The 23,134-nt window shown below is 46.3% G+C and overlaps 1 protein-coding gene across 1 annotated transcript; it reads right to left on the reverse strand.

Moving 5' to 3' along the window:
* Positions 1-241: 241 nt before the first annotated feature.
* LOC123053343 (uncharacterized) lies at positions 242-12,763 on the reverse strand. The gene is made up of 8 exons (XM_044476805.1): positions 12,417-12,763; positions 8,259-11,806; positions 2,750-2,873; positions 2,078-2,163; positions 1,732-1,970; positions 1,511-1,597; positions 1,339-1,438; positions 242-841 (listed from the first exon to the last, which is right to left on the reverse strand). The coding sequence occupies exons 2-8, from the start codon at positions 11,772-11,774 to the stop codon at positions 485-487; spliced, it is 4,509 nt and encodes a 1,502-aa protein (XP_044332740.1). The 5' UTR covers positions 11,775-11,806; positions 12,417-12,763; the 3' UTR covers positions 242-484.
* Positions 12,764-23,134: the final 10,371 nt, after the last annotated feature.

Genomic DNA, 23,134 nt, shown 5'->3' on the forward strand with positions numbered 1-23,134 from the left:
TTTGCACTCTCTCAAACGAGTGACTTTCACCATTTTGAGATCCGAGGGAGAAAAGGGCGGAACATTCTTCATTGCGGTTTGCACTAGGCGACAGACGATTTCTAATGCCGTGGTGGAAAGATCACCTGGTTCCAGCGCGCTCGAGCAGGTGGCGCCCCACGTTTCTCTTTCTCTCGTGGCGCCCCACGTATCATTTCCCTGAAAATGTTAGCAGTAGTCCGTAACCCACGACCCTTGCACATAATGCCATGCCTGGAACTTATTTTCAAGCAGAGAAAATCTCGTTTCCATCGTGTCAATGTCACGCCCTAAGCGAGGAGACATTAGCTCTCGAGTCTCGACTTTCACTGCAGTGGAGAAAAGAAACCTTGGGCATACGTGCATAATTGTCACTAGCGGAAGTTCAAGCCGGATCCCTGGTAGATGTTCAGGGCTCAGTCAGCATAGTGAAGGACATTCGCGCAACGCAACTCAGCGCTAAGCACTAATCTACATGACATTTCCCGAGAGCAGCAGCAGACGGAGGATCGGCGAGGGGCGGGTTGGTCTCCGAGCCTCCTAGTTCGTCGGCGAGGTTGGTCTCCGTTGTGCAAACCGGTCCGGTGTCCTCCAATGGCTGCTGCTGTTCGGTTCGCAGCTCACCCGCCTCTGTTTCTGAACTTCTTTCATACAGATCCTTCTTCAGTAGAACAGTTCCAGGGATCGAGACCAGCCTGACCTTGCTCAGCTTCTTCTTGTCACAGTCTTCGATCGGCCTGAACCCGAATGCTGATGTCCATGTATCGACTAGGTTTGGAATTGCGAACAAAAGCAGCATTTCCACCTCCAGTGATTTCAGCATCTGTCGAAAATATCAGGCATGCGTAAGTTTTAGGGTAGCAACTTTATCTGAATTAATAAACTGTACACATGGGAAAAAGTAGAAGATATTTTATGCAGTACAAGTCATGCAAAACATACAGCTGCTGTTCAATAAAACATTAGTTGTTTTTTACTCCCAAGAAAGATAATCAATTGGTTCTGAATTTAAGTACTCCCTCCGTCCCAAAATTCTTGTCTTAGATTCGTCTAGATACGGATGTATCTAATACTAAAACGTGACTTGATACATCTGTAATTGGACAAATCCAAGACAAGAATTTCGGGACGGCGGGAGTACTTCGCAAAAGTTGATAGCTAGCCGAGCAAATCTGGGAAGGAACCTACAGGTAGATATTCATGTCCTAAGACGGCTATACACACGGATTATACTTAATATGATGCTTCGGCAAGGCAACACAACTTTAAGAAACAGTCCAAGCAGGTAACAAAAGCGCCAATGCCTACTTATCTTCATACCTCCTCAATGTAATCCACCAGTTGCCTGCACATCCCCTGTTGCCGATTCTCAGAACAAGTAGCTATTAGCGGCATCTCTGCTACAGTTGTGCCATGTAACCTGCAGCGACAGCAATATTTTAACTCCACATGCTCACCCCTTATCACTAGAAATTATCTGTAAACATAATACCTGATGGATGCCACGGAAAGGAGGTTGTCATCCTTTTCCAGGACTACAGTATAGAACCCCTTGTAATCCAAATGTACAAAGTCCGACCTGGCAAAGAAATATAAAGTGTAAAATGGAGGTCTTAAGTAATATACATGAGATTATAGGGAACTAAAATAAGCAAAATAAAGTAAATATGCAGTGAGCATGTTAAGGAGTTTTTTTTTTCTGATTCAGCTCACCTCCAGTTATACACAATAGGGGGCATTATGTCTACCCCTGTCCTCGGGTCGAAGATGGGCAAGAAGCATTCTTCCAAAATACTCAAAGCAATAATTAATTTCATGCTGCACTCAGCCAGGAGAGCAATGTCTGAAGCCGAGTGAACCTTTTGATCATCATTATTACGAAGTATGGTGCAAGAAAAGCCATCATCGAGGTGGTCAGGCATTCCAACACGAGAACGCATGCTCGTATAAATCTGAAAGTTACAGAACAAGACCAGCCTCATTAAGTAAAGGTTTCTGCTATCTTCAGCAACATATACAGCTATAGAAGTTATAGAACAAGAATAATCTTTGAGTGTACCTGCTGGCACCTTCTTTCACAAAACCAAGTACCAAGTCCACTTCTCTGATCACACACAACTTTACCAGATATGCATTTTACGTGATCTGGAGGAAATGAATAGATAAATGAAATATACCCATTAAAATTGAACAAGCAACGTAATGAATGAGCTATTAACAAAGATATTCTAAGAACTGTTAGGTCTTTCTCTAAGCCTGAGTAATATTTGAATCCAGAACTATGGTAAGAAGTTTTGTGCAATCTGGAATTGTATTGCCATAAAATGGATGGCTACTGATGTAGATTAACTATTGCTACAACATGAAGATTACATAAATAAATACTCATAAGCTGTGCCTGTGTCTGTGTTTGATCAGTTCTGAATCAACAATGTATGAGAAAAGAACTTCAATCGAAAAAATACTCGACCAACCAGGCACTACGACCTATGGTATTGTATTAAAAACGACCCAGACACTGGTCAGTCCGCAGAATAAATTCTGCCTCATCGGCCAAGCGCCGCTCGGTTCTCCAGCGCACCACTAAGCTTTTTTACAAAAAGTAAGGATAATAACAATATTAAAATATTTACCCTTAAATACAGTAACAAATACATATGGGATGCGAACTATCTTTTGTCAAATAAAGAAATACGATAAGATACCAATGACAGTGCAAGTGAGACATTACATCGATATTCACACTGTGAGCATTCTAAAGCATGTAGGAGACCTCCTGGCGCCTTTGAATTGACCACTTCCCCACAAACATTGCACAGGCAACTAGAGCAATACCAGCTGCCATCTGGAACTTCCTGATAAAAAATACAATGCAATAGGAACAAATCAGTTAATATTAGTTAAAACTTGTGTCTTACTGTGCTAAAGATGACAAGATCGATAACAAATATGTACTCATGGTTATGGCAAATACAATAGTTAAATCAATAATGTAAGTTACAAAAAAGTTGTCCTGTCATGCCGATGCAAAATATGATTTCCAGAATGGGTACAACAATTATATCACATTCAGGATGAAAGTAAAGTATTAAGTACATGTCTGCACCAATCAATCGAATACAGACAAAGCCATGATAAAAAAGATGTAGCAGTGAATAAAGACTGCTTATTGCTATGAAGTTGATTTGGGTGTGGCATGGCAGTTAGAACAATCACGGGGACACGATTAGTAGTGACAAAACATTCTTTTTCTTTTGGTACATTATATTTTTTTTTCGAGAAAATGAAAAGGGCTTTTGCATTTCATTGCATTGAAAAGGTGGAGTTTTGATACAATCCTCCTAGGAGGTCAGTTACAAGTTACAGCCTGGGTCAGTGAAACTAGTGCACGTCCCAGGTGGGCGGCAGAATGACGCGTAGGCCGTGGGCGCCCGCTCTTGCCCACTGCTTGGCTTCCTCTTTGATCTTCGAGACCAGGACCTGAACCAGGGGCTGGGCGCCCTCAAAGATGCATTCGTTGCGCTGTTTCCAGATCATCCATGGTGTCAACAGAGCAATGGAGGCTAGGCCCTTACGCATCAGTGTTGGCGTGTTTTGCCTTGCCTGCAGCCACCAGTCCATCAGTGAATCTTCGTGGCTTGGCCCTGCAGTGGTCATCCATAGCCAGGACAGGATTTCGTGCCAAGTCTGCCTGGCGAAGGGGCACTCCAAGAGGAGGTGGCGCATCGTCTCGGGAGCCTGGTCACAGAGTGGGCATCTTGGCTGGTGCTGGAGACCGCGTCGAGCCAAGCGGTCGGCCGTCCAGCACCGGTCTTGGCTGGCCAACCAGTGAAAAAACTTCACTCTTGGCGGCGCCCAATTCTTCCATATGAGCTTCCATGAGAAGCAAGTCATGGATCCCTGGAAGGTGGCAAGATAGCATGAGCTAGCAGAGTATATACCGGAGGCCGTCCATCTCCAAACTAGCTGATCAGGGGTGTCCGAGAGCGTGATATGCTCGATCGCCAGCCAGACTTGAAGGTACACAGAGACTATAGGTCCCTGGAGTCAAGAGGAGGACTTGGTACATTATATCAGTGGCACAACAATTTTTGGTAACGTCATTTCAGTTGCATCCAGGGATTAAAAGAGACATAGTGTTGGTGCAATAATTTGCCTCCTTGTGTTTTGGAGATTACTGTCAGAAACAGCGAAGGACTAATGTATTTGCTAGTGCACACAGAGACTATAGGTCCCTGGAGTCAAGAGGAGTTTGGTACAAACTCCGAAGATAATCACCTGTGCTGCAGTGAAGATTATCATCGAAGATTATGCGTGACGAAGTTGACCCCCAAAAAATTGCTGACGTGAAGCAATTGCCGCGGTACATGGTCCGAGAGATTTGACTGCAGCCGAGAAGAATGGAGGCGGAGAAAAGACGTAGTATTTTCTTTCGTAGTTCATTTTCTCTTTCTTGAGTCATAGGACCACCATACTATTAAAAGGGGTATAGTGTTCGAAACTTTTGTTTCTCTGATGCTAAACTGAAACCTACAAGAGTTGAGAGAAATCTCTTTGCGTTCCGAAACATTACTTGCCAGCCAGAGACGTTGTTCTTCTAGGCTGCGAGAGATATGCTTCGGACCGAAGAGTCAACTTACTTGTTCCTCAAGTAAAGTTGCCGGGTGCGTTTGAAATCCGACTGTTGGAAACGTGTCGGTTGGTCATTGGCTAGTTGTCATGTCCAAAATGGCCTTTTCCCCCTTGGAAAGACCGCGGCTATAAATAGCCACCCCATTCCAACGTGAACCGTTGGCTGCTCGGTGTGATTCTGACTAGTTTCTATGAGCACCCACTCTTCGAAAGATTTGAGTTTAAAAATCCACCGAGAGAAACCCCCAGAGCCAAAAGACTAGATGGTGGTTTAGCATCACAAAGATCTAAGTTTAGTATGCTCCACCTTTTACTCTTTTACTCTTGAGAGCTGCCAACTCTCTAGACGGTTAGGTGTCAAGTGCTTCAGTGACCAAGAGTAATTGTGGTTCACGAAGACAAAGTTTGTGAAGGTTATGGAGATCGCCTCAAGTATCTACCTCGAGTAATCGGCATGAGTTGACGAACTTGTTGTCGAGGCGAACAAGACGAAAATAGTTTATCTTCTGTGTTAAATCACAAGTCCCTCCAACCAGACATAGCTCCTTTGCAGAAGAGTGAACTGGTGTACCAAATCCCTTGTCGCCATCGAGCATCAACGGTTTCATCTTAACCCTGTTTACCTTCGCTTGTTTATCCTCGGTTAAGTTTCAATCATGTGATTTCTCTTCGGTACTCATGCTTAATTTGCTTCGGTAGTTTTCTAACTAGTCTTGTATCTGTTTACTTCTTTTCCGTTGTCGTGTTTTGAGAGATCTGAAGTTTCCTAAAAGAAACTTTAAATCTCCCATTCACCCCCCTCTGGTCGACATATTTTGTTCCTACACATAGTTCGTTCCAGACTCGTGGTGCATGGGGTTTTTGGCTATGGCAGCAAAAATCAAGGAGAGGATGTCTTAAGCTTTGCTTTAGCCTATGACATGATAGTACCTAACACCCTCTTTAAAAAAAGAGAATCCCATCTGGTGACTTTTAGTAGTGGTCAACACTCTAGCCAGATTAATTTCATCCTCTCGAGATGAGAATACAGGCGTGCTTGCCTGGATTGTAAGGTGATATCTGGAGAGAATGTTGTCCCTCAAGATAAGCTTGTGGATGCTAACTTAGCTTCCGGATACATGTCCGCTGTGATAAGCGCACCAAAGTGGTGGAAGCTCAAGGGGAGGCATTTCCGGCATTCAATGAGAGGGTTATTAAGGAGGGCTTTTGGGAGGAAGGAGGTGATGTAAACAATATGTGAATGAAGATGGTGACTTGTGTTCGGAAGGTGGCTTCAGAGGAGTTAGGGGTGACCAAGGAAAGTAGAAGCGAAGCTAAAGATACTCAATGGTGGAGCGATGATGTCCAAAAGGCTATTAAGATTCGCAGTGCATGGGGGCTTTGGTTATAGCAGCATGAATCAAGAAGAAGAGGATGTCTTAAGCTTTGCTTTAGCCTACGACATGATCGTAGCTAACACCATCTTTAAAAGGAGGGTATCCCATCTAGTAACTTTTAGTAGTGGTCAACACTCTAGCCAGATTAATTTCGTTCTCTCGAGACGAGAAGACAGACGTGTTTGCCTAGATTGTAAGGTGATACATGGAAAGAGTGTTGTCTATTAACAAAAGCTTGTGGTGGCTATTAAGGAGAAGAAAGACTGGTTCAGACACCTACACCTAGATAGGAGTGCAGACAATATAAAGAAGTACAAGGTGGCAAAGAAGACCGCAAAGCGAGCTGTGAGTGAAGCAAGGGTTCGGGCGTATGAGGACTTGCAACGTTTAAATATGAGGGAAGGCAAAAGGGACATCTTAAGATGGCCAAGATCCGAACTAGGTAGACCAAGGATGTGAGCCAAGTCAAATGCATCAAATATGGAGCAGATCGACTACTGGTGAAGGATGAGGAGATCAAGAATAGACGGTGATAGTACTTTGACGAACCGCTCAATGGAGAGAACGAGAGATCTGCCATTGAGTTGGGCGACTCCTTTGATGATACCAGCAGGCGTTTTGTGCGGCGAATCCAGGAGCCTAAGATCAGTGAGACTTTAAAAAGGATGAAAGGAGGCAAGTTCATGAACCATGATTGTATCCCCATTGAGGTGTGGAAATGCCTAGGAGACACAACGACAATATGAATAACTAAGCTTTTCAACCTTATTTTTCGGTCAACAAGATGCCTGAGGAATGAAGGCGGAGTATATTTGTATCAATCTTCAAGAATAAGAGGGATGTTCAAAGTTTTACTAATTACCATGGAAGTAAACTGATGAGCCATACAATGAAGCTATGGGAGAGAGCCATTGACCACCGATTAAGAATGACAAGCGTGACGAAACAGAAGTTTGGTTTCATGCCTGGGAGGTCGGCCATGAAAGCTATTTTCCTTGGCACTCAAACTTATGGAGAGATACAAGGAGAAAAAGAAGGACCTTCATCATTAACTTGGAGAAGGCCTACGATAAGATACCGGGAAATGTCATGTGATGGACCTTGAAGAAATACAAAGTCCCAACAAAGTACATTGTCGTCATCAAAGACATGCACGATAATGTTTTGACAAGTGTTCGAACAAGTGATGGTGCCACTGATGACTTTCCAATTAAAATAGGACTGCATCAAGGGTCGGCTTTGAGCCCTTATATTGTTTGCTTTGGTGATAGATGAGATCACAAGGGATATACAAAGAGATATCCCATGGTGTATGCTCTTTGCGGATGATGTGGTGCTAGTCGATGATAATCAGATAGGCATTAATAGAAAGTTAGAACTGTGGAAACAAACTTTGGTATAGAAATGTTTAAGCTTAGTAGATCTAAAACTGAGTACATGAGGTGTAGTTTCAGTACTACTAGGCACGAGGAAGAGGTTAGCCTTTATGGACAGGCGGTACCTCAGAAGGACACCTTTTGATATGTGGGTCACTGTTGCAGAAGGATGGTGATATCGACGAAGATCTAAGTCATTGAACCGAAGTCGGATGGATGAAGTTGCACCAAGCTTCTGGCGCCCTTTGTGACAAGAGGGTGCAACAAAAGTGAAAAGGCAATTTCTATAGGACGACAATTCGACCTGTGATGTTGTATGGTGCAAAATATTGGCCAACTAAAAGGCGACATGTCCAATAGTTAAGCGTAGTAGAGATGCACATGCTGAGATGGATATGGGGCCACACAAGAAAGGATCGGGTCTGAAATGATGATATACGTGATAGAGTTAGGATAGCACCAAATATACAACATGGTCCTCCAAAAACGCATGTGCATAGCGGAAGGATAAAGTGTGCTGATAATATCAAGAGAGGTCGGGATAAACCAAACTTGACATGGGGGAGTCCATAAAGAGAGACCCGAAGGACTGGAATATCACCAAAGAACTAGTCATGGAGAGTGGTGTGTGAAAGTTAGCTATCCACATGACAGAACCATGACTAGGTTTTGAGATCTTATGAATTTCAACTCTAGCCTACCCCAACCATTTTGGGAATGAAAGGCTTTGTTGTTCATAGTTCATTTCAGAGTCGTCATAAACTGATTTCTGATTTGGTTAGTTTCCCAGAAAGTACATCTACATAGCTCTATATTTTGGCTAAGTAAAGAAAAGGGAAACATTTCGAAAACAAACCTGACAAGGCAAGCAGGCCTGATGGTAACTAGCAGGGCAGTTGTCACAGCATATTAGTTCACCGACATCACCACATAATCCACAAGTGTCATCATTTTCATCTGCTTGTACTGACATAGTATCTTTTGCACTTTCTTTCCTCTTCTTCTGCTCTATAAACCACGCTTGAAGCTGACATAGGCTGTAAGATTTACCAGAACCCAAGAAAAGATTCAGGGTCAGAGTTTCTTGTTTGAGACCTGCATGGCACCTAAAGTTGGACATTGTAAATATGGTGTCACAACACCGGCACCTTATGCCATGCTCGGTTATGTTCCCATCTTTCAACACGTTCTTAGGTCCTGGCCTTCTATACTGGAGAATATTCATTGTACAAACAATGCCCATCTCAAGTAATTTGCTCAACACCGTTCTTGCACTTTTAGGGAACTTCTGCCGGCCGCATTTTTTTTCATTCTCCAGGCGAGACCTCGGAAGAGATTTCAAGCCAATTCTATTTATGAGCATTCGATTATAATGGTTCCTGTAACGCGCGGTCAGCCTATGTATTACAGCTGTCATCAAAAGATCATCCTCGTCAAACCTGCATTTACGCCTCCATGGTTGTTTCTTTCGAAATTTGACATCCTTTTTGGGTGGTTGTTCTGACACGAGCTGTTTTGGGGGTTCACTGCTATCTTCAGCTTGTTCCTTGTGCTCTTTAATTTGGGGCACTAGAGTCAAAGGGACCTGCTCACTACTTGATGCACTTATCTGTACTTCCTCACAACGTGTCACACACCTAGTAGGATTCTCAGCTGTACTACTATCCATGCATTGACCAATTATGGAGTCGCTTATAAGACCATCATTTACTTTCTGTTTCTTTTCACGAACTTCGTCTTGGATATCTGCAGCCTCCTGTGACCTTTTTTGATTCGAAGAAGCATGCTCACTGCTTGTTGCACCTATCTGTTCTTTCCCATTGTGAACTACACAGCTAGCTGGAACCTCAGTTGTAATGTCCATATTCTTACCAATTGCACAATGACTTGCATGAACACTATTTACTCTCTGTTTCTTTCTACGGACATCATTGATACCTGCAACCTTCTCAGACCTTTTTTGACCATTTTTACTTGGATCAGACTCTGATATCTCCCTTTGTTCAGATGTTCGTGCTTCATTCTGCATGTTCAGCTCACCACAATGTCCAGACACCTTTGAGTTTGGTTCAGAAGAAGGGCCACAGATCAACTGGTTAGGAGGTTCTGGGTTTGTGACTTCCCAACCAATTGGAGAACCCTCACTATCAAGATATAAAAATCCCTGAATCAAGCTCGCTTCATAGGCAGATGTCTGGATGTCCAGCTGCATGTTTGCCCCCATGCTATCATGGGAAAAATTAAGACAACTCAACGTCTCTTGATTAAATGTACTGTTGTTCATGAAAGAGAGTCTCCCGTCTTGCGGGGACACAAACAGTACTTGTGGTTCGGAGATCTTCAATGGGCCACCAGTGGCTCCAGATGGTACCCATCCTGTTTTTGTCATCTGTTCCAAGCTCATGTCTTTAGCTTCCAAGTTTGTACCCTTCTCTTTTAATAGTGACAGTGTACCAGAGGAAGGTCCACCCCTTACATCATCATTTCCCACTTGGAATCCAGGTACAACGACAACATCGTGTTCATTGTTGATATCATCTCTGATAACGTCTAAGGGTGTATCCTTTTCTGCTAACAGAGACAATGCACCAGCTGAAGGTTCATCCCTCACATGTACATTTCCCGCTTGGAATCCAGTTACAACAACATCATGTTCATTGTTGACATCGTCTCTGATAGCTTCTAAGCGTGCATCCTTTTCTTCTAGTAGTGATGATGTACCAGACGAAGGTCCACCCCTTACATCCTCATTTCCTGCTTGGTAATCAGAGACAACTGCAGCAGCATGATGTTCACTGCTGACAGCATCTGTCGTTCCAAGGATCATCTCATCCACCTCGTGAGAAAACAGCAGGTCTGGTCTTATGAGCAACTCGTCAGAAGGACTGTCTGCAGAGTTACCCATATCGGCGGCGATTTCCATCGCTTCACCGGCATGAGAACTTGGACCCTTGATTTGCACATTTTCAACCAGGTGATCTGAAGCATAACTAGGCGGGAAATATAGTGGGTCGGACTCATCTCGAATATCCTGAACCATTTTAGAGTATGGAAATTCTCCTTTTGTACTAAAGCAATTAGGCATTGAGCTGGGCTCTGTTGAATCTTGGAAACCTTTCACTATACGATGAGGAATATTTCTGACGCTTCTTTCATTCATTTCTTCCATGGTCAAGTACCTTTGCTGCACTTCATATTGGCTATGCTTGCTTGTTCCAAATATAAAAGACTGCTCATTGTGCAGAGAATTTTCCTCTTTGTGAGGCTGGCCATCAGATAGAAGAAGCGGCAGAAGACTTCTCCGTGACTTGGGATGTGTGCCGTTATAGTTGCTTGAATACTTAATTGCAACTGGCTTGTTAACATTCCTGCGACTCAAGCGACTCAACAGCTTAATGTCGCTGCAATTGAGGATTGTAACTCTGCTGTTCACAGCTTTCAGTGCCACTCCGTTCCGCAGAGCTGCGACCTTCTTATCGATGCAAACTACTGCCATGAAAGGATCGAGGAGCTGCCACTGGTGGAGGAAGGATAGAGATTGCTTCGGGCGCCGGACCTCGTGCTCTAAGCATAACAGTGTGTTCTTCAAATCATAACAAAATTCATACATGTTGAACCATTCCTTTCCATAGTAATTCCCATCAAATCGGGGCGAATGAATAAGCAACCACTGGCCAAAGCATTTCCAAGCCTTAGGAAGAGAAGCTAGGCGGATTTCTTTGTCAGGCGACTCGAACATGAGGTCGACCTTACTCTTGTCCCCCCTTTCCTTGCCCTCGATCTTCCACCCGGCGTCCATTATCAGAAGATGTGCGTGCAGCCGGAGATGGTTCCAGAGCATTCCAAAGCCACCACGGCCATCCCGTCGCTGTGCGACCACACTGTTAATGTCAACTCTCTCCCAATCCAGAATACTGCATTGTTTTGCTCTCTGGCTCCTGCGTATCACAGCCCTGCGAGTGTACACCCGATCACCGGAAGGTGGCGTCTCTTGTACCACGAGTTCACATTCAGAAGGCCTGCCATGATGATCTGTACAAAGCATTGCATTCTGCATCTGTTGACTAGCACTATGATATAAGACATGATAGCTTGATAGGCTGCCGTGAGTAAAGGACTCGACTATGCGGCAGTAGACCATCCTGTTGCTGGATGCAGAGCTGGATGGTGTGCTAGCTGGTACCAATGCTTTGATTGCGCCTGGTAGCGAAGTGGTCTGTCCGCTGCCAAAAATGCCCTCAAGGATTTGTTTTTCCTGCTCAGAACCATCAAATGTGTCTTCTCTCAGCTCAGCAACTTTCTCTCCAAACAGCATTGTTGCAATATCCTCCTCCTTCATGCCTATTCCCACCAGGAAGTCTACCTCATCCATCCTGTTTAGTGGTGCAAACTGAAGCAATCACACTGCAATGAAGGCATAAACAAAGTTAGAGCACACATATTTGCAACATCAGAAAAATCACAACTTGGCAGTCTCTAACTAAATGCACAAAAGAATCACCAAAAGCACCAAAAGAGGTAAGCTACGACTGCCAAAAACAGAGACATGTAACACCAATAGGGCACCAAGAACTGAAGTAAAACCGGGACAGAGTAATGATAGTTGCATTTCAACTATTAATTTTTGCCTCAATAGTGATTGTACTGAACTGAACCACACATCAGAGTAGCACGCCCTGAAAGGCTGGACCTGAACCAGAATAGCATTTCATCATCGCAACGCAAGGATGGTAGCAGGATTTTTTTTCCCCAAAACAATAATGATAAATCAATCGCCATCCAATATATCTCCAATATAAAGAGCAAAAAGGGGCAGGGAAAAAAAAAACCCATCCTACATCCGCGTGTATCAAGAGCTCTACCCAACATTACGGTATTTCACCCGTCCGCACTCGCAGGGCAGACAGATCGATCACACCATCCATCTGGCGCACCGAACAGGCAGGCTGCGAGCGAGCGATTCCCCAATCCAAGAACCAGATGCGAGGAGGAAGAAGATGTACAGCTAACATACCAAGAACAGGCGGCGCCGAGGGGAGCAATGGGCGCATCAATGGCGACGCCCCGAGCCGCCGCTGGCCGTCCGTGACTGTGGGCAAGAAGAGGCACCGCTTTATCCCCACCATCCCCTCTCCATTGGAGATGTCGCCTACTCTCTCTCTCACTCACTCTCTCTCTCTCCCCTCTATCCACCAAGCTCTGTCTGTCTGTTTCTTTCGCCGAGACCACCGCGCCGAACAGTGATGGCACTAGCTTTGCCCCGGGGCGCGCGCACAAAGTCTCTCCCTCGCGCGGGGCGGGAGGCGGCAGGGCCGTGGCAGGGCGCAAGCGGAATGCTGTCCCCGTCTTTTTTTCTCCCGTGCCGAGGGTGTACGTACCCTGCCCACACCGCTCTCTGGGTCGCTGGTTCCGGCCTCCATGTGTGTGACATGCAGCAGTCTCGGGAATCTGGCTGTGGGCGTGCGTAATGGACTGGTGCGTGCGTGGGCTTGGCGACCGCGGGCGAAGCCGTGACATGTGTGATTGGAGAAACTAAGAGCAGTAGTACCCTTAAACCTTCAAATCAGTTTAAGGGTTGAGAATTGACATTTTTTAACATTTTTAAGGGTTAAAAAATAGGGGCAAAGACTAGAACCCTCAAACCCAACCCTTATAACGGAATATTCCGTTATAAGGGTTGAGTTTGAGGATTCTAGTCTTTGTCGCAACCCCAACCCTTAAACCTGTCGTTTGACATATCACAATTTTCATCATCTCAATAACGGTTTGAAGAAAACAATAATCATTCTAGTTATTATTATAACACCGAATAGTACCTTCAAGCACATGATAATCATTCAAGTTATTCGAATCAAATAGGACATAGAAAAGTAAAACAAAGGTAGATCATGGTCCTTGGCGCCGCCCATCCAACTGCCACAGGTGCTCTACTAGATCATCCCGGAGCTGACCATGAGTGTTTGCATCCTCAATCTCACGATGTGCTTCAAGAAAAGCTTGTACGCGACAACCGTTTTTTCCCGGTTGCACACGGGTACCAACATTGTCATAGAAAAAAGGCAGGTTTAACCCTCTCTCATCCTCGAGGATCATGTTGTGTAGAATCACACAACATTTCATGATGTTCTCCAAGGTTTTTTGTCCCAAAAACGAGCTGGACCCCAACTATGGCAAACCTTGCTTGCAAAACACCGAAAGCTCTCTCGATATCCTTGCGGGCTGCCTCTTGTGCCTTGGTGAAATGAGCCTGTTTTCTGGTTAAGGGCACCTCATTTTTCTCCTTGATGGACTTCACAAGAGTTGCCCACTCGGGATAAATTCCATCGGTGAGATAGTATCTCATTGAGTACTCATTGTCCATGATTTTGTAGTTGCAAGTTGGAGCATCCCTAGAAACTAATCTTGCAAACAAAGGAGATCTGTTGAGCACATTGATATCATTGAGTGTTCCCGACAAACCAAAAAATGCATGCCAGATCCATGTGTCCTCCGATGCCACGGCCTCAAGCACAATGGTAGCATCACAGCTTTTACCGCAATACATTCCTTGCCATGCTTTTGGGCAATTTTTCCATGTCCAATGCATGCAATCAAGACTACCAAGCATCCCCGACCATCCCCTTTTTTCATTCATCTCCATCAATCTCTTTGTATCTTCCTCGTTGGGTGCCCGAAGATACTCATCACCATACAACCGGATGACCAATTTTGCAAACCTACAAACGGACGCCGTGGTTGTATCTCGTCCAATGCGAAGATACTCGTCGGTATAGTCCGCGGGTATGCCATAGGCGATCACCCACATTGCAGCCGATATCTTTTGGTACCCACTAAACCCCATGATACCGGCGGCGGATCTACGATGTTTGAAGTAATCTGAGGCGGCCTCACAATCGGTGACAATCTTCACAAACAAAACTACGGCGCATTCGGTACCTTCGCCGGAAGAGGCGAGGTGGGTATGACGGTACCTCCGCGAAGTAGTCTTGCATCAATTGCTCGTGTCCGAGACCGCGGTTCCGGTAGATGGTGACTCGCCCCATCTTCGACCCTCTCCTCTGATCCATCAGCTTCGCGCGGTCTTCAAACTCTTGCACGTCAAGGAGGAGGCCCATCATCTCGACGTCATCGTCTTGAAGCAACTCCTCAATGTCCGAATCGTCCAATGACGACCAACCGGAATCATCGGACAACGACTCCATGTCGTCGGTGTTCACCTCCATCTACACAATACAACAAACAATAAATTGTGAGTGCCAACAATGAATCAAAAAGGAAAAATGAAACAAAAAGAAAGAAAAGGAGGCATACCCGCGGGGAGCTCGGGGCGACGCGGCTGCCTCTGGCCCGCCTGGCCTCTGGCGCGGTGAGGAGAGCTCGAGGAGGCCTGGGGCCGGCCTGCCTCTGGCTGCGGGAGGCGGCTGGGGGGCGGGAGGCCGCTGTTGATGGTGGGCGGGGCGCGGCAGGCGGCCTGGTGCGGGAGGCGGCGGGCGGCCGGGGGGGCGGGGCGCGGCGGCTGGGGGAGGTCGAGGAGGTGGAGGAGAGGTTGAGGAGGCCGGATGGCGGCCGGACGGCGAGGAGAAAGCTCGGGGCGGCGACGGCGATCGCGCGGCACGGGTGGGTGCTGCGTGGGGCGGGAGACGGCGGGGAACGACGGATCCGGCGGCGGGGAGTGTGGCGCAGCCGGCGGCGGGCGGCGTGCGTCGAGGGGAGGCGAGGGCCGGCCGGATTGGCGGCGGGCGGCGGGCGGCGGCTTGGGAGGGAGGAGGCGGGAGGCTGGGGATGGGATTTTTCCCTCCCGCGCGACGTGGGAAGAGGAGTGCGGGTTGGGGTCGAGTGCCCCTCTCCAACCCTCACTTCTACAGGTTGGAATTGGTTTTGAGGGTTGGACCCTTATTTTTTTGAGGGTCTGAGGGTTTAGGGGTTCTAGTCTTTGCGGTTTTTTTTTCAACCCGGAAAAAAGCGGTTATTTCAGAGGGTTTGAGGGTTTAGGGGTACTACTATACATGCTCTAAGGCCTTTTTGGTTTGAGGAATCTTGTAGGAATTTGGTAGGGTAGAATTTCTATAGAAAAAATTTCTATAGAACCATTTGGTTTGTAGGAATGAAGTTCTATTTCTATGAAGGAATTTTACCTGTCATTCATATTTCATAGAAAAATGAACATTAGTATAGACTCAATGAAAAAATCATATGATGTGAATCAAAAAGACATCTCCTTTCCTATTTTTATTCATGTATCTCAAATCCTATGACTTTTCCATTCTTATGATCTTTCTATCATATGAACGGAGACCTAAAGGGAGACACACGTTTTTGATCGGAGATCTCGGCTGGGAGTCTGGCTGTGGGCGGTGCGTGGGTGGGCTTGGCGACCGCGGGCTGAAGCTGGCTGGACACCTGGAATTTGGAAGGTGACGTTGGGTGGGAGATATGCTGGTTTCGGGGACATAGTGGCGAACCCGTGACAAGTGCGATTGGAACTAAAATGAGACGCGTGTTCTTGATCAGAGATCCTGTGATGCTTTTTTTCTTGCGGACGCATCATCTCGTTGATCCCCTCGCCTAAGAGCATCTCTAGCAGACCCCATAAAAGGGCTGAACCCGTATAGTTCCGGCGAGTATACAGGTTTGGTCTGTTTTTTTGCCAGAACAAACTCCGTATCCCGGACCCGTCCCGTAAAAAGTTTACTGTGGCCCGGAAAAAGACCCTCTCCGCCGCTATTTATGCGGTTTCACCGCTCAGATACGGGTCAACCCCTATCCGCCTCCGCAGCCGCTCCGCCGTGATTCCCCTCCCCCCCCCCCCCCCCCGCCCCAATTTCTCGCCGCTGTCAAGCCTAAAAAAGCCCTAGCGACCCTTCCCGACCCATGGACGGCTACAGAAGTAGTGGGGATGACGCAGAGGGCCGCCGCCACCGCATCTCCGACGCCACACGCAAGCGGGGGGAGGAGGGCAGAAGTTGCTCAACTATGTGAGCCGGTCGCCATCGACGTTCGAATGCCGTGAGCTCGCGGTCCGCCGTCGCGAGGGGCTCGTCCGCGGGCGCCTCGAGCTCGCACCTCACTCCGGTCAAGAGAGAGCCGGAGGAGCTCGGGCCCTCGCCGTCAAGCTCGAGGCCGACACGGACCCGCCGCGTCGAGGCGTTATTGGCCCCGAAGACTACCTCCCCATGGGGCAGGAGGACCACCTCAAGCGCGCCATAATGGAGCGCTCGGCGAGGGAGGAGGAGGAGGCCACCCCCCTCCCCCCCGCCCGCCGCGAGCTCAAGATCGAGGAGATCTTCCTCGAGCAGGGCGTCGCAGGCGCACGCGTCCAAGGAGGCGGACCCACGCGTCATGAAGGCCGAGCAGGCCAAGGTCTAGATCGACCTCGACTCCGACGAGGACTAAGCTCCTCCGGCTCCTCAGTCGCGTCGTCGTCGCCGCACCCGTCGATTTTGGTAGCCTAGGCTCGGGTACGTTGCACAGCCCGCAGATCCCCCTATGTAGTACTATGATGTAGTATGATGAACAACTATCTATAATGTAGTATGATGATCAACTATGTATGATGAATGTCGTTGCAAGTTTCTCCCGCGAATGTCTTTTTTCTTTCTTTCAAATTTTACAGTTTCATATGCGAGGTCTGATCTGCAACACACGAATTCGCCCCATAAATATGATCTGCAGCAAACTGTAAATGCGTTTTCTGGATCCAACTTTTACGGGGTCTGCTAGAGATGCTCTAAAAATCGGCAGTGCATCGCCGTCCTTTTAGTTGTCGTAGCAACCCGCCATCGCTGTTTTAGGTTTGCAATCTCAGTTGCACGAACATCTTGCTGCCTACAGCAAATAGGAGAGCAGGGCATGAGCAATAATTAGTGAAACAATGATAAGCAAGTTTATAAATCATGTACTCCCTCTGTTCCTAAATATAAGTTTTTTAGAGATTCCACTACAAACTACATACATATGTATATGGACATATTTTAGAGTATAGATTCACTCATTTTGATCCGTATCTAGTCCATAGTGGAATCTCTAAAATGACTTATATTTAGGAACGGGGGAGTATGTAGAAAAGTAGGGGTAAAGAGAAAAAGTAATTCATGTTCCTGCAGATTCCTTATTTTCAAATTGTTGCATCATCTACTAGCACTAGTAGAAAACAGGGCATAGGTCACAGGGCAGTTTTCACATTAGCCCCGGTTCAGTCACGAACCAGGACCCATGGGGGCATTCGTCCCGGTTCGTGAGCCCAGAGGGCCGGCCGGGGCCTCGTGGGCATTGTTCCCGGTTCGTATGGAACCATTTGTCCCGGTTCGAGCCACGAACCGGGACTAATGGTCCTCGCTCCTGGCCCACAACCATTTGTCCCGGTTCTTGGCATGAACCAGGACAGAAGGCCCGGATTTAGTACCGGTTCATGCCACGAACCGGGACCAATGAGGTGCCTATATATACCCCTCGCCCGCGAGCAGAGCACTCCAGTGCTCTGTTTTTCTCTGGCCGGCGAGGGGAGGGCTTTGTGGTGCTCTAGCTCACCTCCTATGCACATGAGGTGTTCGATGAAATGCCCGAGCCACACTAGTTAAGCTTTGTCCTCTCGAAACTCGACCTCAAAGCTCCATTTTCCTCGAGATTTGTCTAGGTTTAGCGGCCCGTCACGTCCCATTCCCGTCTTCACTGCCGTCGACCGCCCGCGCCGATCTCGTCGCCGGCAACACCGTGGTGAGCCTCTTGTTCTTATCTTCTTTTTGAAAGAAAAAAATTCTTACTTTAGATAGATACTTGTCTAATTTTCTTACTATTTTATTCCTTCTTATTACATAGTGCGATGGTTTTGGTATCCGCCCCCGTCGGCCCTCGTCCTGTCTATGATTCGGATGTGGTATATATTATCTTTTTATAACTATTTGATTCATTTATTGTTTATGACAAATATACCGACCAACGTGACATAGATTTTATTTATCTAGGAGGTGGTTGAACCGGAAATTCTAACCGACCCTATTGTCGAGAGGTTAAATTTAGTTGAAGAAGAAAACAATTACTTGAAGGAAAAAATAAAAAATTGAGGAGGAGAAGATGATATTGGAGTTGCATGTTGCGGATGTCGTCGATGATCACAAGATCAAGATGGATGCAATGCGCTTGAAGATTAGAAAGATTAAAAAATATGTCATTCATACCGAGGCTTGGTATCATTATGCCGTTGGATCAATTGTTACCTTGGTTGCGATTATGATCGTATGTGTTTTCGCATTGAAATGTTTTACATAGTTTCAATGTATGGTTTAATTAATTAGATGCTCTGGAGAGCTATATATATGTTGTTAGATGAGAACTATGTATGTACTTTGGTTCTAATGTGATGATGAACTTCTATTAATTTGGTCACTTAATTATCTATTCATGATGTTCTGTAATGGTTTTTGACACACTTAATTATATATAATGCACGCAGATGAACCGACAATGGATGTACGGTGACAGACACACCTCCGAGTACATTAAGGGCGTGCATGATTTTCTCGAAGTGGCTGAGGCAAACAAGCAGAATGGTTTTATGTGTTGTCCATGCCCTACATGTGGGAATACGAAGTCTTACTCTGACCGGAAAATCCTTCATGCCCACCTGCTTTACAAGGGTTTCATGCCACACTATAATGTTTGGACGAGGCATGGAGAAATGGGGGTTATGATGGAAGACGGCGAAGAAGAAGAGGACGATGACAACTATGTGCCCCCTGAATACGGTGATGCTGCAACGGGGGAAGCTGCTGAAGATCAAGAGGAACCAGACGATGTGCCCAATGATGCTGCAAGGGGGGAAGCTGCTGAAGATGAAGAGGAACCAGTGCCCGATGATGATGATCTCCGCCGGGTCATTGTCGATGCAAGGACGCAATGCGAAAGTCAAAAGGAGAAGCTGAAGTTCGATCGCATGTTAGAGGATCACAAAAAAGGGTCGTACCCCAATTGCGAAGATGGCAACACAAAGCTCGGTACCGTACTGGAATTGCTGCAGTGGAAGGCAGAGAATGTTGTGCCTAACAAAGGATTTGAGAAGCTATTGAAAATATTGAAGAAGAAGCTTCCAAAGGATAACGAATTGCCCGACAGTACATACGCAGCAAAGAAGGTCGTATGCCCTCTAGGATTGGAGGTGCAGAAGATACATGCATGCCCTAATGACTGCATCCTCTACCGCGGTGCGTACAAGGATCTGAACGCATGCCCGGTATGCGGTGCATTGCGGTATAAGATCAGACGAGATGACCCTGATGATGTTGACGGCGAGCCCCCCAGGAAGAGGGTTCCTGCGAAGGTGATGTGGTATGCTCCTATAATACCACGGTTGAAACGTCTGTTCAGAAATGAAGAGCATGCCAAGTTGATGCGATGGCACAGTGAGGACTGTAAGAAAGACGGGAAGTTGAGAGCACCCGCTGACGGGTCGCAGTGGAGAAAAATCGAGAGAAAGTACTGGGCTGAGTTTGCAGCTGACCCAAGGAACGTATGGTTTGGTTTAAGCGCGGATGGCATTAATCCTTTCGGGGAGCAGAGCAGCAATCACAGCACCTGGCCCGTGACTCTATGTATGTATAACCTTCCTCCTTGGATGTGCATGAAGCGGAAGTTCATTATGATGCCAGTTCTCATCCAAGGCCCTAAGCAACCCGGCAACGACATTGATGTGTACCTAAGGCCATTAGTTGAAGAACTTTTACAGCTGTGGAATGGAAACGGTGTACGTACGTGGGATGAGCACAAACAGGAGGAATTTAACCTGCACGCGTTGCTGTTTGTAACCATCAATGATTGGCCCGCTCTCAGTAACCTTTCAGGACAGACAAACAAGGGATACCACGCATGCACGCACTGTTTAGATGACACTGAAAGTATATACCTGGACAAAAGCAGGAAGAATGTGTACCTGGGCCATCGTCGATTTCTTCCGACCAACCATCAATGTCGAAATAAAGGCAAGCATTTCAAAGGCGAGGCAGATCACCGGAAGAAGCCCGCCATGCGTACCGGTGATCACGTACTTGCTATGGTCAATGATTTACACGTAATCTTTGGAAAGGGTCCCGGCGGACTAGCTGTTCCGAATGACGTTGAGGGACACGCACCCATGTGGAAGAAGAAATCTATATTTTGGGACCTACCCTACTGGAAAGAGCTAGAGGTCCGCTCTTCAATCGACGTGATGCACGTGACGAAGAACCTTTGCATGAACCTGCTAGGCTTCTTGGGCATGTATGGGAAGACAAAAGATACACCTGAGGCACGGGAGGACCTGCAACGTTTGTACGAAAAAGACGGCATGCCTCCGAAGCAGTATGAAGGTCCTGCCAGCTACGCTCTTACGAAAGAAGAGAAAGAAATCTTCTTTGAATGCCTGCTCAGTATGAAGGTCCCGACTGGCTTCTCGTCGAATATAAAGGGAATAATAAATATGCCAGAGAAAAATTTTCAGAACCTAAAGTCTCATGACTGCCACGTGATTATGACGCAACTGCTTCCGGTTGCATTGAGGGGGCTTCTACCGAAAAACGTCCGATTAGCCATTGTGAAGCTATGTGCATTCCTCAATGCAATCTCTCAGAAGGTGATCGATCCAGAAATCATACCAAGGCTAAGGAGTGATGTGGCGCAATGTCTTGTCAGTTTCGAGCTGGTGTTCCCACCATCCTTCTCCAATATCATGACGCACGTCCTAGTTCATCTAGTCGACGAGATTGTCATTCTGGGGCCCGTATTTCTACACAATATGTTCCCCTTTGAGAGGTTCATGGGAGTCCTAAAGAAATATGTCCGTAACCGCGCTAGGCCAGAAGGAAGCATCTCCATGGGCCATCAAACAGAGGATGTCATTGGGTTTTGTGTTGACTTCATTCCTGGCCTTAAGAAGATAGGTCTCCCTAAATCGCGGTATGAGGGGAGACTGACTGGAAAAGGCACGCTTGGAGGGGGGAACTCAATAATATGCAGGGACAGATATTCTTGGTCTGAAGCACACTACACAGTTCTACAGAACTCTACCTTGGTGACCCCGTATGTTGATGAACACAAGAACAGTCTGCGCTCCAAACACCCGGAGCAGTGTGACGACTGGATTACATGTGAACACATCAGGACTTTTAGCAGTTGGTTGGAAACACGTCTCAGAGGTGACACCACTGTTTGTGATGAGTTGTACTCGTTGTCCAGGGGACCATCTTCGACTGTATATTGACTTACAAAGGATACGAGATAAATGGGAATACATTTTACACGATCGCCCAAGATCAAAAGAGCACCAACCAAAACAGCGGTGTCCGCTTTGATGCAGCAACCGAGAGGGGAAAGGACACATATTATGGTTACATAATGGACATATGGGAACTTGACTACGGACATGATTTTAAGGTCCCTTTGTTTAAGTGCAAATGGGTCAATCTGTTAGGAGGCGGGGTACAGGTAGACCCACAGTACGGAATGACAACAGTGGATCCGAACAATCTTGGGTACACTGACGAACCGTTCGTCCTAGCCAATGATGTGGCACAGGTTATCTATGTGAAGGACATGTCTACCAGACCGAGGAAAAGAAAAGATAAGGAAGCGAATACATCATACGATGAGCCAAAGCAGCACATAGTTCTTTCAGAAAAAGGGACATTGTGGGAGTGGAGGGCAAGACAGACATGTCTGAAGATTATGAAAAGTTTCATGAAATTCCTCCCTTCAAAGTCAAGGCTGACCCAAGCATCCTGATAAGCGATGAAGATTATCCATGGTTACGGCGCAATAAGCAAATGACACAAGCGAAGAAAAAGTGAAGACTTTCTCCCGCAACTATTATGATGATAGCATGCCAACTTTGTAATAGACGAGTATGATACCATTGTCCGTTTTGTACAAGAAGTGCATCTAGTTTTTGCCGTAACCCTCTCAACTTTCTTGCACATGCTATGTGGATGAAATGATGATACCATGCCAACTTTCAACCTTTTCAGAGTTCATTTGAAATGCTTTATAAGCCCTGAGTGCAGAGAGGTTAGGCTCGTAAGCCTGCTTTAGAGAGGAGCTCGACAGCTCAGGCGCACCGCACCTTATAAACAGGTGCGGCTCTCTCTTAGCTAGCGAGGTGGGACTAAACTCACCACCACGCCGCTGTGCAAGGCCATTGGTCCTGGTTGGTGGCACGAACCGGGACCAATTCCACCCTTTGGTCCCTGTTGGTGCCACGAACCGGTACTAATGAGGCTGTGGCCCCACGAGCACCTTTAGTACCTGTTCGTGGCACGAACTGGTACTAGAGTTTCTTACTAGCTAAGCAGTTTTTTAGTCTCACCTCGCTAGCTAAGAGGCACTAGGAGCGGTTTATAAGCCCTGAGTGCAGAGACGATGAAGAAGAGGCGCAATGCTCACGTTGCTTAGCTTCAAGCCTTGAGGAATAAGGTAGACTGCATCGAGCTATGTGCAGTGCAGTCTACACTATTCCGAAAGGCTTGAAGCAAATCAACGCGCATTGCGCCTCTTTTTATTTTTAATCATTAAAAGCAAAAAGAATTTTCATAAAGAACTTTTTTTGATAGAAACTTTAATAGCAGAAAGAATTATCATAAAGTAAAATAAATAAGTAATTAGAAACAAAATAAAATAAAATAAATAAGTTTTTTGCTGTAAGTAGAAATAAAACAAAATAAATATAGCAAAAAAGAAAATAAAAAAACTAAATACAGCAAAAAGAATTTC

This window comes from Triticum aestivum, chromosome 2D, assembly GCF_018294505.1.
Source record: "Triticum aestivum cultivar Chinese Spring chromosome 2D, IWGSC CS RefSeq v2.1, whole genome shotgun sequence".
In the NCBI taxonomy this organism is placed as follows: domain Eukaryota; kingdom Viridiplantae; phylum Streptophyta; class Magnoliopsida; order Poales; family Poaceae; genus Triticum; species Triticum aestivum.